The sequence below is a fragment of the Phoenix dactylifera genome, chromosome 17, assembly GCF_009389715.1.
Source record: "Phoenix dactylifera cultivar Barhee BC4 chromosome 17, palm_55x_up_171113_PBpolish2nd_filt_p, whole genome shotgun sequence".
Lineage (NCBI taxonomy): Eukaryota > Viridiplantae > Streptophyta > Magnoliopsida > Arecales > Arecaceae > Phoenix > Phoenix dactylifera.
Window position 1 is genome coordinate 9,719,171 of NC_052408.1, and position 17,385 is coordinate 9,736,555.

General features: G+C 39.3%; 2 protein-coding genes across 7 annotated transcripts; both read right to left on the reverse strand.

The window, feature by feature from the left end:
* Positions 1-1,488: 1,488 nt before the first annotated feature.
* Positions 1,489-5,042, reverse strand: LOC113463239 (alcohol dehydrogenase 1-like). Its single transcript, XM_039115214.1, has 9 exons — positions 4,731-5,042; positions 3,660-3,706; positions 3,233-3,558; positions 2,708-2,790; positions 2,546-2,621; positions 2,399-2,460; positions 2,234-2,329; positions 1,964-2,125; positions 1,489-1,865 (listed from the first exon to the last, which is right to left on the reverse strand). Exons 1-9 carry the CDS (start codon positions 5,040-5,042, stop codon positions 1,749-1,751), a joined length of 1,281 nt encoding a protein of 426 aa, XP_038971142.1. The 3' UTR covers positions 1,489-1,748.
* A 3,357-nt stretch (positions 5,043-8,399) lies between these two features.
* On the reverse strand, positions 8,400-14,612 carry LOC103714892 (purple acid phosphatase 23). Of its 6 annotated transcripts, none has more exons than XM_039114944.1 (9): positions 14,187-14,610; positions 13,896-14,087; positions 12,997-13,333; positions 11,969-12,186; positions 11,619-11,809; positions 10,766-11,047; positions 10,385-10,527; positions 9,310-9,454; positions 8,400-8,732 (listed from the first exon to the last, which is right to left on the reverse strand). In XM_039114944.1, exons 1-8 carry the CDS (start codon positions 14,467-14,469, stop codon positions 9,313-9,315), a joined length of 1,788 nt encoding a protein of 595 aa, XP_038970872.1. In that variant the 5' UTR covers positions 14,470-14,610; the 3' UTR covers positions 8,400-8,732; positions 9,310-9,312. The 6 variants fall into 6 exon arrangements, with proteins under 6 accessions (XP_038970872.1, XP_038970873.1, XP_008800559.2 ...); XM_039114945.1 differs by lacking the exon at positions 8,400-8,732 and adding an exon at positions 8,734-8,751; XM_008802337.4 differs by lacking the exon at positions 8,400-8,732 and having other exon boundaries at positions 8,889-9,454; positions 14,187-14,609.
* Between the last annotated feature and the right edge of the window lie 2,773 nt (positions 14,613-17,385).

The following is a 17,385-nucleotide window of genomic DNA, read 5'->3' on the forward strand; positions in this document are numbered from 1 at the left end:
TAGTCAGCACTCGGGATCCACGTTGGCGTGCATCTTTCTTTGGTTCTCTGATTCTGGCTCGAACGTGGTAGTTTCTGATTGGGCATGCTAATTCTTTGGAGGGTCCACAAATGGGAGAGGATAAGGTCGGAGTCTTCATTGATCTGATGTCTCTCTTTGTTTTCCTCCATTACCCATGCACTCGATACGATTTCTGGGGATTTTTTCTTCTCAAATTTTGTTTTGGTGTCCCTGTGGAGCTTTCATGGACAGCTCCAATTTTGTATTCAGTGTTTTAAAATTGGGAAAGAAAAAAAAAAGTTTCTAGCACTATAGAATTTGACAACGCATGAAAAGTACATGATGTATATCCTGCCCAATTCTATAGTTGGATGAGGATGGATTCGAAACATTGCAAACTAAAGACTTCTTTATTTTCTCTCTCTTTTTTTTTGAGCAAACATGGAGAAAATCAGAAATTTCCTCCAGAATTTTATGAAGAGAAAAAATTATATATAGAGGAATTTACAAAGGAGTAAGATTATATGGAGAAAGAAAGTCTTAAGAGCTGTAGCTTTTGACCCTCGAAAGCTCTTCCAGTACATAAGTTGCCCCACAAGAAAAAGAGAGGTACAAACTCATGGAGAATGGAAGAAAGTGATGCTTTTCGTTTCAAAAAGATATTTGTATTTCTTTCCAGCCACATGGACCACATTAATGCCATAGCTAAGTTGGTCCCAATCTTTCTTATAGCTTGCTCGCACCTTCCCACATCTCTAGAAAGTCCATAAGATGTAGAAGTTAGAGGGCATGCTTCTGATGTTAAGGCAAGAGATAAAAAGATGACCAGATAGCACGAGGCATCTGATGAAAAGATGAGATGCTGTCTCGGTACCTACACCACACAAAGGACAACCCTTTCCTTGCTAAAACTTCACCTGCATGTAGCTTATTTTTCAGAGCCAACTACATGAACACTATGACCTTTCCGGCATATTTGCCTTCCAAATTTTGCTTGTAGAACTGCCAACGAAGACTTCCATTGTTGATGAATTGGTAGTATGAAGCTACATTGAATGAGCCATCACTACTAGGTTTACAAACTGGCACATCGACAGAGGAGAGAAGGTCTAAGGAGTTGTCTCAACTGCTCATCATCTATCAAGCAAAATTAGCCAAACACTTTAATAGTCCAATTCCGCGTCCTTGAAGGAGGTACAGCACTAGAATGCATCGAGGTTCTTACAGATGTCCTTCACCTCGAATAGTAAGTAGGTAGAGACAATTTGATTCTTTTATAAGGCTACTGCATTAATTGCCAGGTCTATCTGGGGTCTCCAACATTTTCCAAGCGATTTAGCCAGCAATGATATAACTTTTTCTTTTACTTTTTCATTTTGCAGAAAATGAATGGGTTGTTTTATTTACATATCTTTTTCTGACAAAAAAATATTTTATTTACATATCATAAATAGAAATTGTGTGATATGACTGAAGAACTATTTGTTATATGGTAGGATGAATATTTTAAAATAAACTCTACGTTAATTAAAAGGATGAAAGCTTCTGATGGTTACTGCAAGTGTTGTCATTGAAACAGGACACCAAAGCTACAAGATTAGTTTACAGTGCTCATAATTCCCTGTCCTTTATTGTTGTCCCTCCAAGACTAACGAAGCAGGAGCAGCTGTGGATACTGTGTCTACATGCACTCAGAATCTAACCAGCATAACTACGTACTACCCGTCATATCCACATACCCTTCTTCTCTATTCATCCATGCAAACGATGCACCGCAGGCTTTCACCACTCAGCATGTAATCAAACGTCTTGTTAATTTCAGAGAATGGAATCCTGTGTGTGATGAACTTCTCCAATTCCAATTCCTGCGCATGCAGCAAACAAAACATTTCATGAGTATTATGATATCTTGTCATCTGGTCATTCATGTATGCATGCATGCATAAGCAGTCTCAACAAGCACCTTCTTCATGTACATGTCAACGACTGCAGGGAGATCGGACCGAGGTTTGTAATTCCCAAAGAATGTTCCTTTTAGGGTCCTCTCATCCAAAAAATTTATAGGCTTAGTCGCGAATGCTGCATCTTTGCTGGGGACTCCTACCAGTACAGCAACACCCCAACCCTGCATACCATTGTTTAGAAAGTGCACTCATAGATCAAAGAAGTATTCAAAAAAGGGCTCGCTTTGAAGCAACAGAACCAGAGATACAGTCCCTGTTAAATTACATACATCATGAACACATTCGAAAGCAGATATCATGGCACTAATGTTGCCAGTGCATTCCACACTCCTATCAACTCCGCCATCAGTCATTTCCACAATCACCTGTAAGAGATCATAGGAATTGGTTTTAGTTGGTGAATAAGCCAATCATGAACCTTAACAAGAACAGACCTCTTGCACTGGCTTGTCATGGTCCTTAGGATTAATGAACTCATCGATACCGAACTTCTTAGCTGAACAGACAAGCAGAACGAAAACACAATTTAGTAACAAGAATTGATGGACGCAGCAACCAAATATCTTGCCAGCACTCCATACCTTCCTCAAATCTGTTGGGATTTATATCAACCCCAATAATTCTGGATGCCCCGGCGATCCTCGCACCTTCTGCAGCCTACAAAGCCAAATAAGATGATGGCATCTGAGAACTAGAGCGAGGTTTGCACTGCATACATATGAATCCTGCTGCGAGCCACTTACTGCAAGGCCTACAGCTCCCAACCCAAATACGGCAACCGATGAGCCTCTTTTCGGTTTAGCAACGTTCAGCATGGCTCCCAGACCTGTGCAGCATGAAAAAATATTGGTGCATATTGAAAGTATTTAACCATTCAAACACAGTCCCTGCTCCCCCCCCCCCCCCCCCCCCCCCAAAAAAAAAAAAAAAAAAAAGCAAGAACAGTAGTAGTTTCAAGACCGGCTGACTAAAAATCAGAAATATTTGGTTTTCTACTCCATTTTTTGTTGAGTACATCGCATATGATACTTTATGACCACAGTTTAATCATGTTACACTGTTGTGAAGTTTCAGCTGCATATATATCTAATCTCCCTTTGATTCCTTACAGGAATCCTGCACATTCTCTTCTTCTTCCTGTATCAGCTTTATCGCTGTAAATATTCCAGTTTCACTAAAATCTAGGGTGGCCGAGCCTCCCTTTTCCTGAGTAGAAGTGTTTTGAACAAACTACAGACGAATGGACAAAATCAAGGCACAGGGGATACCTGTAGATATGCCACAACTGAGGATACAAACTTTGTCAAGAGGGGCAGATGGATCGATCTTGGCAACGCAGCCTGAGTGGATGACGGTGTATTCACTGAAGGTGGATGTTCCCAGAAAGTGATAGATGGGGGTCCCATCTTTAGAGAAGCGTGTTTCTCCATCACTTAGCATGACACCTCGTTCTGTATTGATCCTTAGCAAGTCACACATGTTGCTCTCCTCAGACTTGCAGTGCGCACACTCCTTGCATTCTCCTGTGAACACAGGAAGCACACGGTCTCCCACTTGAAGGTCTGTCACGCCTTCGCCGACGCTCTCGACGATCCTGCCATGGACATGTTATGTGCCCAAAAATTCCGAATGACCGATATATTGTTTCCAAGAGGAACATAAACATGGAGAGATCTGCGAGACGAACAAGCTTACCCTGCTGCTTCATGGCCGAAAATGCGAGGAAATAATGGATGTTGACCCTGAAATATATATATTCAGTTATAACGAAGATGAATCTAGGAATATGAAACCATCTAACGTTATATGATAAAAGATATTATTGAGGACAATAATTGGAAGTGTTACTGTCATCATGCCTCTTTTCCATTTCTAATCTTGGGTGAGATTTTTTTTTTTTCTCGACTGGTGGAAAGGAAGGTTGGATACCACCCAAAATTTATTAAGCAACTACAGAATACAAGTTACATCAAGTAATGACAAACCCACAAGAGCTAAACCCTAACAGATTTCACTCTGTTCCATAATCATGTTGAGCTAATTAGAAGGCTCTTTTGATGGCATAGCACCGACCCATGATTGATAGGACCTAAGCAGTTTTTTCTGAGGCAGTCTTGTTCAGGAAAATTAGGATAGCCGCAGAGACATGGGATCATTAAGATTCAAGAGAATCAAAATGGTACTGTCATCAACACATGGTAGACGAACTGAATCAAACGTATATATACTATAAGGTTATGAAACATGTGGGATGGTGTAATCAGTTGTTTTGAAGTACAAGACTTATGCAGTAAGTACTAGCATGTAATCAGAACATGCGCATGTAAAGAGCAATCTTGAGAATATATTCTTAAATCCTGAGTTTCTCGGGGATAATTAAGTTTTTAATTTTTACAAGCAGATTAATACAACCAAAGCAAAGAGACCTTCATCGAGGGTTCTATGAATCTTCATGCAGTTTCTTGTAGTTTTATCAACGGCCAAAATCCTTTGAGCGTTCCTTTTCTTTAATCAACTCAAATCAAGCTTTAAAAAAAAAAAAATTCTAAGCCTGTCTCTCCTTAATTTCTCATTTGCTAAAACTTATGACATGTCTGCAGTTCACGACACATCTCGACTAGTTGTATATCTAAGTGCGCACATATGTGGCAAATGGAGCGGGTCTTTTTCTGATATCAAGAAATATGAGATGATATTATTACAGGAAAATACTGTCTTGTGCTGTACAAGACACAGAAGGTATGAGAGAGATATGTGCGAGCGTGCCTTGGCCTCCCAGAAGCAGACATCAGTGTGGCAGAGGGAGGTGTACTCGATCTTTATCCTGACCTCCATGGCTTTTGGTGGAGCCACCTCCACCTGCTCTATCACTAGGGGCTTCCCTGCCTCCCACGCCACCGCAGCTGCCTCCGCATCAAAAACATCATCACCATCATCATAAATAAGCAGTGAAAACACTATACTTATAAACCGGAGATGGATAAATTCAAGAAGTCGGGCATCAAACGAAGAAGGAAAGAAACTGAGTGGCTTACCCTTGCAAGAAATAGCATGACCAGCAGTAGTGCTGGACGCCATGGTGTCGGACGATGACAAAGAGATAAGAAGAAGATGATGATGATGATGATGATGATGAGATAGAGAAGAAGAAGAAGAAGAATGAGAAGAGATAAAGGTTGGGGAAAGAGTGGGCTTTTTATTTAGCAGAGTAGCGGCCGGGGTTTGGTCTCGAGGTGGCGTTAGGCATCAGCCGGTTACGCTGCACCTGGCCATGAACATGAGACGATCCGCCACGCGTTCCTCGGTGAGAGATGAGGACGAACGCAGTTCATCTTATCCCTGCGTCCGCTGTCTTCGGAGGAAGACCCACAGGTACGCGGCCATCAGTTTTCTCCGTCGGTCCACCGTTTGCTCTCAGGTTATTTCTCTCTCGGTCCACTGGTTCTCGATGCTCGATCAGTCTTTCTTTTCGGTTTTCAATTTAATTCATGGCTCTGACAGCTCTACTATGTGCTAATTTTCACCTTCTTCTTCCTCCTATTAGCATCCAAAACCGTGAAAAAATTGCGCACAAATTCCCATTTAGATATTTCATTATCTTTTCATAATAATAAATTTTGATACCATATATATCATGCATACATGAAGAAAAATTATGACAATTTTATACATTCGGTGGACTGGAGCTCTCTCTGGACATGCTACATATAAGAAAGGATGTAGAATATCCGCTGATATTTCCTGCTCGCTTTAAGTATTCAATATAATTTTAATTAAAAAATAAAATCGATATTTAATCTAGTTTTTTTTTTTAATTCAAACTCGTCATATTGGTCAAGATATTTATATCTATCTCCATCCCAAAATATCAATCAAAATCTTAAAAAATTTTGAATCCTTCCAAATTTTCCTTTTTAACATATCAATGAAGATAAACATAGATCGATGTTAATTCAACCATGCACCAAGGTAAATGGTGATCAAGGTGGCAGCTCGGCAATACTATGTGGCCACTCTTAGAGAAAGAGCTAAGTCGATTAAGACTTTGCCAATTAAAGGCTTGAATGGCCAGGATGAGCAAAAGAAAGAGCAACGAGGAGAGAACCAGCCGAAGAACTCATCTCAGTTTTGTTAGGTGATGGAAGCTCGAACCGAGCTATACATTTCGGTTAATAGTTGGACGAGCCGATCATAAGAGAGCTCGACAGCTTCTGATATGCCAGGTATAGATTCTTCTATAATTGTCCACCGGTTGAATGTAGAACCAAAATATAGACTTATGAGCCAAAAGAAGAGAAGTTTTGGTTTAGAGAGGCAGCACATAATTGATGATGAAGTGGGCAAACTTTTATAAGGTCGCTTTATTCGAGAAGTTATACTAGCTTGCCGTTAGAAATGAGAGGCTACTGTTATGCCTAAATCAGAACCGACAAATAAACAATTGCCACATATCCACTACTTCAGCCGTTGCAAAGCCAACAAAAAATCAAAAATCAAGTCTTAACTTAGTCGAAACTGACCTATTAGGGATTGCCACATGGCCCACTACTTCACAGACGGTTAAGATTCATCAAACAAAAGGCCATTATAGCTCGGCCCACTATCTTAGCCGGTGAGATTCGAGGTTAAGCAGTTGAGTTTCTCAACAAACTCTCAACAGACTCTAATGAACTCCATCTATAAATAAGATTGCCTGGGGGACCTCCGGGTATATTCATTTGACACCCGATCCACAACTCTTTCTCTCTCTCTCCCAAACCTCTGTCTCTTCAGATCACTCATGTTTCCGGAGATCGTTGTGTGATTTAGGCATCGGAAGATCTCCTGTTGGACACACTCCAACAAGTAGTCTTCTCTCTTTATTTTAGGTCGGATCCGGTGTCAAGCATAGTCGTCACCATCTAGTTCCTTTTTCTTAAGCTTGGAGACTGACAGCGAGTCCAAGTAGACCTTATTGATCTAATTAGAAGCTTCATCAATCTCGCCAGTCAAGCTCGTCATCTTGATGTTGAACGGTCCAACCGGATTTCAGCAGCAACAAGATCCAATATTAAATATGGATATAGAGCTTTTATTAGATTTGGATCGGAATCTAACAAAAATATTTTTGACTAAATCTGACCAGTTGAAACCCTAGATACCCAACATAACTAAAAATTATTTATATTTAAAGAAAGATTATTATAACAACAATTATAATGGTATTAATAATGAAAACTAATGAGCAATAAGAAAAGAATTAAAACCTTGTTGTCCAAATTACTTTTCACCATAAAAATATTTTTTTTAAATTACACAGACTCCTTTATAGGGGAAAAATTGATAATTATTTTTCTTTGCTGCAAAACGCATCCAACAACTCTCTTCCACATCTCATCCAATGATGCTCTTCCCCCATCTGCCACATATTGCATTCCTGACATGTGGTCGCATAAAATGATTTAGAGTAATTGATGTAATTATGATTTTTAGGCTTAAGTTTGATAGTGTATTTGACTCTTTTTCCCCCAAGGAGGCTACGGCTTCAAAATCTGTTGATTTTTCAAAAAAAATCATGTACTATTCATATATTCGGTAAGACAACGAAATCAATCTATATACTATTCGTCCATTCGCTAATATATCACGAACATATATCAAAATTCACCAAGTTCGCATCTTATTTGCAAATATGCGACTGATTCAAATAGAATGATTACTTTGTTCGGGGGTCACTGATACTGGAGAGAATCAGGTGCTATACTAAGTTAAGGTTGAAAGAGGATTGGATAATATCCGTCTGAATCCATACAGATCCATCAAAGAAAAAAAAAATGTGGATATAGATAGACAACTATCTGATCTATTTCCGAATATCCTAACCCTATTTAATTTATACAACACTCATGAACTTCTAAAAAAAATACATGACCACATTAACATGCTATTAACTTCATTTATATCTTTAATTATGTAGCCATAAAGCTTAATTATTCGACTCATATATATAGATACTATCGGTATCCGATTTATATTCATATCTATTTAAAATAAATATAGATGTAAATTTTTGCATCTAACTAACATTCATATTCATCTCTGTATTCGTCAAATAAAATAAATATAGATATAGATATATTTGTATCCAATCCGTATCCGATTTCAACCCTAATATTGCTCTTGACCTCTTCCCTAATCTTCTTCGCATCTCCGCAGGCCGACTCCCGCAGATCCTACCTACCCCTCATCCCTTGCCACCGTTGTTCTTCTATTTCTTCCCTCATTTAGTTATTTTTGCTCTTTTATGAGTCATGGCATCACCCTAAAATTCACCTTCAACTTTATCAACACAAGGATGGCTCTCCTGAGTCCCGACCAGCCAAATTTAAAACTATTAATGTATAGTATAATCATGTTTTATAAATATTTTTAATGTTTCAAAACAACTTCTGGATTTTATCCTGAATCTTCTTCTAAAGCCGCTGCGCCTCTGCTTCAGCCCCCTCGCCGTGGACCGAAAATTTTCTTTTGTTCATGTTGACTCTAGTCCTTGTTTGTTCCAAAGGCCACAGGTGCCGTAAACCTAAATAACAAGACTGCCTTAAGGTACATACATACATATGCATGGAGATCCCCTGATGCTCTTTTATTCATCTCACTCATCTAAATATGATGGATGGAGATCTGTTCCCCAAAATGAACACGTACTAATTACCTCGTACCACGAACCGAACAATAAAGCGATTTGGGTTGGTGGGGGTGCTCCGATCCGTTCTGCGAGCCAGGATCCTGTCCCATCACATTAGAACTCAATAAAAAATTTCAAAGATAAGGAGGTGAATGCCAAATAACACGATAGCATTGGAGACAATCCATGCGATCCAAGCATAGTGAAATAGGAAAAAAAAATATCAAAGAACATGTTTTGATGAATGAAAACATTGATTGTTGCGAGAAAGCAGCAGGTAGAATTCTTTCTCGCCAGCCACAATGGCCATGCTGCAGACAATCTTTTCCACTAAAAAATGCAACAATCTTTGATTCTATGGTCAAACAAATTACACTTGACTTCTGTTACTTCAGAACAGTAGAACTCAAAACTACTGGATAAAATCCAAATAATTCTTCGAACAAACTGATAGATAAAATGGTTATATTTTTTTTCTGAATCAGATCTTCATATCACACAATTTATTATTTTTCTTGAAAAATCCTTTGGCGTATGCCCAGACCTGTTTTAGAAAGGGCAAGCAACACACAAATACGAAAAAAAAAAGGCCCGACATCATACTTTGCCCAAGCATAACGAGGACACGGAACTCCTCGCCGTTGAGATGAAGGTTGAACTAACTGACAAATTTCTCACCTCTTACCAGGAGAACATTGTCTTCCATAAGTCACCCAGGATGACACATAAAGATCCAATCATGAGAAGGCTGAAGAGATATCTATACTGAACGCCTTGTGATGCACATTGATTTGATGAAGAGCATTGTGGAGAAGAGCGAGAACTGTTGGAGAAACATAAATGGTTATATTCAAGTTCATGTAACATCTCCAATTATCAGGAAGCAGTCCGAAAAGGAATTGTTTGCTGTACTGCGAGAGTATCAAAACAATTTGAAGCATAAAAACCAATCGTCAACCGTAAGCTTGATTAGTATTACCTCAAAAAGGAAATATGTTAACTTACAGAACTTTTGAAAACACAGTTATTCAAAATTTATTCTACCTTCCATGAGAAATTCTATTAAAACCTATATTATATAACCTAACTACTGCTATGTACTGATAAGATCATAAGACAACTAATTGAGCAACTCTTATGCTGTATAAGGCTCCATTATGCCTTGCTCACTTCACATGGAATAAAAGTATAGTAATAATAACCAGCCAAAGACTTATAATGATTTTGTATTAGGTGAACTGCATTTACTTCAATAATCTATCTACAGTACAAAGTGTTTGCTGATCTTTTCATCACAAAAAGTTTGGTTTTCGGATTGAGATCTTGATAACAGAGATTACAGTGTGGTGTCATTAACTTGCAATAAAAAATTCAAAACACTTAACAACGTCTAAATAAGAATGCTTCCATTCAAGGCAATATATGCACAAATTACAGACACGAGGGAATTTAAAGCAATTGTGAGAGCCATTGCAATAGGAGTTAGGAGAGAGTGGAAACCATTAATTTTATATAGTAATCTAATGACAATTCTGTAAACTTATAATGATTCTGTAACATGTCGATGCACCATATCAAGCTGGACATAAATTATCCCTTCAAATGATATCATAAAAAGTTACTGATAATTAAAGAATTTGAATATTTATATGCTTATATGGATTTGAATGGTTTTCCAATTTCTTCCGATATGGAATTATTTAGACTGCACCCAAGGTATTCATTAATCATTACGAGAATCTGATCACCTCACCAGTTTCTGGAAGTAACTTCTCCAATGTTCATCAAGCATAGTTCAGGTTGCCGTACTATGTATATTTGATCTCCTCTGCTGTTTTCTCCATAAATATCCTGATTACGATGCCAAGTCCACAGGGCATATGTCGAATTGATAACCTGTGCAAGAAACACAAACAAATTAGAGTGGACAAAATCTGATCCAACATCAGAATATAATGTCATGAGTCAAGCAAGAACAGAAGCATCAGGAAGAGTGCTGAAAGTTGAACTATAGCATCTGTGGAAATTGTTTCAGCTTGAATGTAGGAATATGGCCTATATCACACTAGAGTACGAAAATTGCCTGTATCACACTGCAATGAACGTTACAATTATACCAAGTCTGAGATTAAACCTCTAGGATTCCATGTCCAAAACTGCTTTCTCTAAATGCACTCCACTCTGGTTGTTGCTCCCAGCAAAATTTGCCCTTTGCAGGGCCTGAAGAGAAATTTAAATGGCAGACACCTCCAAATTCAGGAATATTGTCACTTGTTGAAGGACACTTTCCAGGATCATCTGCATGATCAATATCAATTTGCTCAATATTTCCACCATCTCCAACGGTTATGTAAACTGGTCCACAAGGATCCAATGTATAATTAAACACACTATTCATCCGTTCATAAGCATGGACCTGTTAAAAGAAAGCATGTCAAATCATTGCCAGTTGTAAGAACTATTTGTGTCAAACAGTATTAAATGAATAAAAATATAATAAATATAGTCTCAACATTCAGAAGCTTGTTTTCTCAAGCTAGACTTCTTAGCAACTAAAAAGCATTTCTTGTTATCCTGAACACATCTTCATTCAATATAATATTTCAGATATGAATTAGAAACAACTCCATCTAGAAAGGCAGTGATCTAATTTGTTTTTCTAGCTTTAGTGTAGGTTTAGTGGAATATAATTTAACAATTTATGAGCACTAGAGATATCAGAAAAGCAACAAAAAAAAACAGAGGATTCACATCCTTCTTCTTAAACTGGAGATATCAGTGCATTTATATAGATTCATGTTGATGGACTTGTATTAAAAGGAATCTTTTTTAATTCACATAGATCAAGATTATCATCAGAATATGAAGAAATTTTTGGCAAAGCAATCTTTGTTTGGCGGTCCAATGCATTTTCTATAAGATCCATAGGTCTTCACAAGATAGGATTTTATAAAATAGAATTAAAGCATTTCTGAATGTTGACTTACATGGCCAGAAAAGACAATATCAACACCATGCTGATATAGAAGCGCTTCCATTTCCTGTCTCATGCATTCAAATTCTTGATAGTGTGATGAATAGCTATTATACCAAGGTGGATGCCAAGTAGCCACCAACCAAGGGGTGACTTGGCGATCAACTTGGTGCAGGTCTGCCTTAAGCCAAGCATACTGAGCACCTGCCATGAGGTAGTAAATTATCAGGGTGAAGGATTACGAATAAAAAGAAGGATAAGCAAGTACACACAACAAAAAAGTAAAACATCAGTTACCAAACATTTACGTAGTTTCCTACAGAATTGTGATAATTTATGAACCAAAGAAGAGAAATCAGTGACCTGTCTGGTTGTAGTCAACATAAGCCCCTAGCATGATAAAGTGCACTCCACCAGCATTAAATGAATAGTAAAAACTGCTATTGGAGCCACATTCCTCTGATGGAACAGAAAATCGTGTCAGATAAGATTTGAACGACATCCCACCAACTTGTGGCTCGATTTCATGATTTCCTTCTATCACCATCATAGGAATCTTTGATGTGAGGGGCTCCATAAACCTACATGACAAGTGGCAGGGAATTGCTTGTGAACAATGAGTGTGAACAAGAATGTGACCAAATATCTTGAGATCTTCACTCTGATAAAATGCCAAATAAAGCAAATTGTTTTGTAAGGCTTCTCTAACGAAAATATTTTTTTTCGAATTGTCTTGTAAATATGCTCTAAACCAGGGTTCCAAATCATATGGCAGATAGTAATCGCTTGTGCATAAATTGTTGCAACATGACAAGAGGCAGGTATCCCAATTCTCAAATTGTCAATTTTTCCAGGATAATAGAAAGAGGTTCTTTCCTCCCAAACTCTATCCTAAACTATTTCAAAATATAATGTCAGAATTAAAGGCAGAAACAATATCGAAACAAGTTCTAGGCCTACATTAAAAAAGTGAGGTAGGTGGGTTGGGGGCGGGAAGTGCATGTGGTATGCAAGTGTTTAGTGAGAGTAAGGGTTTCCTCATTTTCCCCTAAAAATCCATCTTTCATCTCATTAATCATTTGTTTGTTATTCATAGGATGCAAATCCATGGATTCTTAAATTCTAAGAGATACACAGTTTGCATTTGTTCATTCTAAAAGAGAACAAAAAAGTGTTTTAGTAGCACATGAACAATAAAGGACAAGGATCTCCATACTGATTTCCTCTCATCTTACAACAGAATAATCTATTAGAACAACTTAATATATCAAGGACTCAGCAAGCAAAGAGGTGCAATTTAACTGTGAGCTAATAAATTGTGAAACAATGCAAATCACCTCAATGACCATCAAACGAAGTAAATATTAACTACCATCTAATAAACAAGTTACCTTCCCCACCCGTCCCAGCGTGGTTGGTATGTCTCTCTAATGGGTGCATCAGGGAATGCACAAGAAAAGCAGGACGCACCTTTGCCACCTGTAGTCAAGTATTGATTTGCATAGCTCAAGTCTCCAACCATTAGAATCATAGAAGGATCATTCTGACTCAGATGATCAATGGTAGTTGTCGTATTGCTTGTGAGGCCTAGATCTCCAACCACCGCAATTCGACGAGGATACATGTTTGGGCCAGATGAGGGAAAAGTCTCAAATGTATGTTCTTTGCTCAAAACCTTTAAAGAACTATCTCCGCATTTATAGTAATATCTCTTTCCTGGTTTAAGGCCTGGAAAAAGATCAAAGGAAAAAAAAATATAACTACTTAATCTCAGGAAACACTTGAGTTGTAATTATCAATGATTTTTCCAAAGTTCATTTCACAGAGCTAGTCCATTTGAACTAACATTGCATATTGAGTGTATCTTTAGCCATTTTTTTGACTAGATACAAATACCACCCAAGAAGCTCTCTGTTGCAAACCTTCTATAAGGATATGTAACTTTGCGTGATGCAATTGAGGCCATAGATTATGGATTCGAAATGAATTGAATTCTATCATTGTTTAAGAAAAAAAAATCTCAAGACTATAAATATTCCTCTTTGGAGTCCAAACAAAAAGCACAAGGCACAAAGCAATCATTTTTTATATATATAGAGAGAGAGAGAAACAGATGCAATCATTACACTAAAGAACCATCTAAATGCTGTTAAATGTCGAGACATATTTGATCAAGCATCACAGCCTAGCAATACGTCAAACAACAAGAATGAAGCAAGTATCTGCTCCGAATCCATCATTAACAGGAGCATGCATCGTCATGGCCAAGAAGGCCGAAAATTTTACTCACCTTCGAGCCGTACATGATGAATGATGGCCGAGGTGTAGTTCAAGAGCCCCTCGAACGGATACAACTGGCTGTAGACGGTGGCCGTCCCTCCCTTGACAAAGCTATATTTTCCGCTCTCCTCCCCGTACCAAACCTCGCTCGCCACCGTCGACGGATCCATCGGAGTCACATTCTTTCCAATCTGAGCATCCCCTGCCGATCAAAACCGCAACTCCATCCATCAAATAATCGAACAAAAAGGAGGACTAATAGGCATCAAGAAACGATAGAATGCAGGGGATCCACCCGTACCGGTGACCCAAGAAACCCACATGGAAGTCGGGGAGTAGGAGGCCGCGAGGGCGATCTGCTCGGGGAATGGGGATCGGACCTTCTTGGCGAGCCGGGGGTGGTTCATCGGGAGATCGTCGCTTCCCCGCCGGAGCGACGGGTCGAACCGCCGCGTCGCTGGCCGGAAGGGGCCGTCCAGGGTTGTCGGGATCCGCTCCTCCTCCGCCGCCGCCACCATCGCCGCCGGGAAGAAGAAGAATAGGAGAACGAAGTGGGCGGCGATGCGGTGCTTCGCGCACGTCATCGTCTGCAACGCCGTCAGAGAGTCTTGGTATTTTTTCTATCAGGGTTTTTAAGGGGGGTTTTTTTCGTTTGGAGGGGGGACATGGGAATGCAGGAAGGAATATTCGGAGGGCGTTGGAGGAAGGCGAATTAGGCGATGTCATGTCGCGATGACAAACAGAGGAGCGGAAGGAAGGACCGCGACCCGCCAGCGTCGTTTTAAAAGCGTTAAGGGAGAAGGATTTCCGTGATGCCTCCAACACGGCATAGCGGAATTAGCGGACGTGTCGATGCTTTTACCGTTTTACGTGCTTGTGGGCCCCATCAACTTTAAGAGAGTTCCGAGCCGTAGGTGGAGTTTGGTGTTCCTGTGTTTGAAAAGGACCACTTGATTTGCACCCGGCATGATGACTGGTGCCGTCGTGCTTACGCAAAACGACCTTCGCTCTGCATTTGCTGGCTTTTCTTTTTTGGCGCCAGGCGACACGCCCGTTCTGGTGAGTATAATGTATATGATATCGGCCGCGCAGTAACCGACTTCATAGCATACCTAGAAGGAAATTCTCTTCCCCAATGGGCTTTACTTCAATTAAATAAATTAATAGAGTTAGAACCAAAGGTTATTGCAGTCTGAGCCTTCACAAAGGTTAACTTGATAGTCTGGATCATTGTAGGAAAAGAAAAAAACTTGATTGTCTGGGTTAGGGCAGAAACCAGATCAAACTAAACAGGGCTTTTTGGAAGAAGTTTCAAAATAGTAAACAACAGTGTGGTCTGAAATAATATAAGATTGGTCGTAAATTAATATCAGCTCATTTTGAATCTCCTGACTTTTCCGCATTGCAATGCTGGCTTAACCAAACACCACTTTCATGGATCGTAGGTTTAACTTCTGAAGTTATCATATCTGTTTGGTTGCCAAGTGAGGCTTGGGACCGAATCACAACTGTAAACATGGAAACAATAACATCCCCTTCCAACATGGCTTGACTTTGGAGATTTCTGCGACCTGGCAGGATTTTGTCGATCTATCGTCATTCCATGGTTGTGAAATGATAGAGCTGCACACTTTCTATGGTAGGGACTATTTTTCATATTTCTTCTGAAAATAGATCATAATCGCATCGACCAGTCTTTTTTTCTACCAAATTTACACAGGTCCAGTGCCAGTGTAAGGAGCAACGAGGACCAACGCACGTGAGTGCGTGGAGAAAAGAACGAACCCAAGCCAAGTCGATGGCAGAAGAGAAGAGACTCGACCATTTCTTTCCACGAGCCCTTGTACTGTTTCTATCTTGTGGAGATATGGCTGGCCCAACCCTTAAAACGGAAAGAAAAAAGAAAAGGAAAAATAAAAATGAAGGGGTTGATAGGAATGCTCTGAGCCAAGCATCTTGAAGCATTTTGATGCTTGGTCTTGAAAGCTGCCACCATACATGTCTGCTAGCACCATTGAAGTATACATGTCAGCATTGCAGGCATATTACTGGTGTTGGATGAGTCGGAAGAATGATAATCTGAAGAAAGAGTAGGCAATAGCATGGATCTAGATGCCCAGACATCGAAAAACTTACGCCACCATTCAAAAAAGATGGATCCGAGTAGAAATGGAATGCGGAGCTATGATGGAAAGATTCTAATGTGGAAGTATAATAAAGGTGTAGCATGGAGTTATAGTAAAAAACTAAGTTGCATATACTTTTAAGATAAAAGATAAATGGAAAAATAAGATAAATGAATTGCGTTGATTGATTGTCAAATGGTCCCAATACAGAGTACCATTCTATTATTTTTATTCATATATAATAACTACCCTCAAACACTATAATTGTCCACTCCAATAGTTGCTTTCCTTATCTGATCTCCACTATTAGTAGTTTTGATAACTACTGTCGATCATCTTTCTTTCCACTGTGCACATATACAAGCACGATCATTCTACAGTTATCAAACTGATAATCACGCTTTATCGATCTTTGGCTTATTTTGGTATAGCTTATACTGACCATCTATTCTATTCGGTCTTCGAAATAGTCTTTTAGTTTTTGAAATCTTTGAATACCGGCCGTAGCCTTCTCTTAATTACCTTGGCACCCACAACTTAGCCCTCCACTCTACTTTACACATGCTATAACTAAATTTTACATGTTCGGCCTATATTCCACTCTTAGCGTAATTTTCACCGTCGAGCTCTAACCCGTATAGCAAGGGTCAGATAATTCTCATTTGTTCTAACCCTATCGAGCTTGATCTATAAGGTGCATGCCCCTGGCTGCTGGAAAGATATGATGCAAACAAACCCAAAACCAAAATTGAGCTCGGAAATTTGCTGCTAACTCAAACCTGACTTATAATCAACTGATTACCAACAAAGCTAGCAATCTAGTGATCCCTCTCAATATTTGGAAGATGGTTGCCCTAGTTTTTTACATGGTCTTTTCAACGGATTAAAGCTTCGTCAAGAAGCAGAGTCCAAAACACCAACATGCAGCAGGTCGCTTATCTTCATAGATTAAAATGAAAAAAATAATGACTTATGGGAACAGCCCACGATATGATAACTACACATCCACATGCCCGCAGAACAACTTCAAGCAGCTATCGGTGGCATGTCAGCTTCAGCCCATTTCTGAGACTTGCCAGTCCAGCATCTTTATATCAGACTTCAGACGCCACCCCTTCATCGGGCCTACTACAACCATGAGAACAAATGGGAACTGGAAGAGTAGAAAGGAAGCTTGGGATAAAAGTCTTCAGCAAACAAAGAGGTTAGCCAAACGGACAGGCCAGTCAAAAAGTCCTTTGAAATTCGAGCACTCAGAGCGAGCCCATGGAGTTATCCTCTCCGAAACGAAACAATTGATGATATTATTTATGCATGTGAGAAGAAATGTCTTCCATGTGGCGATGATGGGTATGTCTCTCCCGTAGTTTGCAT

Excerpts from the sequence above, each read along its gene's own strand:
- LOC113463239 (XM_039115214.1), bottom strand. The coding sequence starts at position 5,042 with ATGGCGTCCAGCACTACTGCTGGTCATGCTATTTCTTGCAAGGGTAAG. Across the intron at positions 3,559-3,659 it reads TTCGGCCATGAAGCAGCAGG|GATCGTCGAGAGCGTCGGCG; the intron begins GTAAGCTTGTTC and ends TGTCCATGGCAG. Across the intron at positions 2,461-2,545 it reads TCCCAACAGATTTGAGGAAG|CTAAGAAGTTCGGTATCGAT; the intron begins GTATGGAGTGCT and ends TTGTCTGTTCAG.
- LOC103714892 (XM_039114944.1), bottom strand. The coding sequence starts at position 14,469 with ATGACGTGCGCGAAGCACCGCATCGCCGCCCACTTCGTTCTCCTATTC. Across the intron at positions 12,187-12,996 it reads CGCTGGGACGGGTGGGGAAG|GTTTATGGAGCCCCTCACAT; the intron begins GTAACTTGTTTA and ends CTTGTCATGTAG. Across the intron at positions 11,810-11,968 it reads TGTTGACTACAACCAGACAG|GTGCTCAGTATGCTTGGCTT; the intron begins GTCACTGATTTC and ends ACCTCATGGCAG.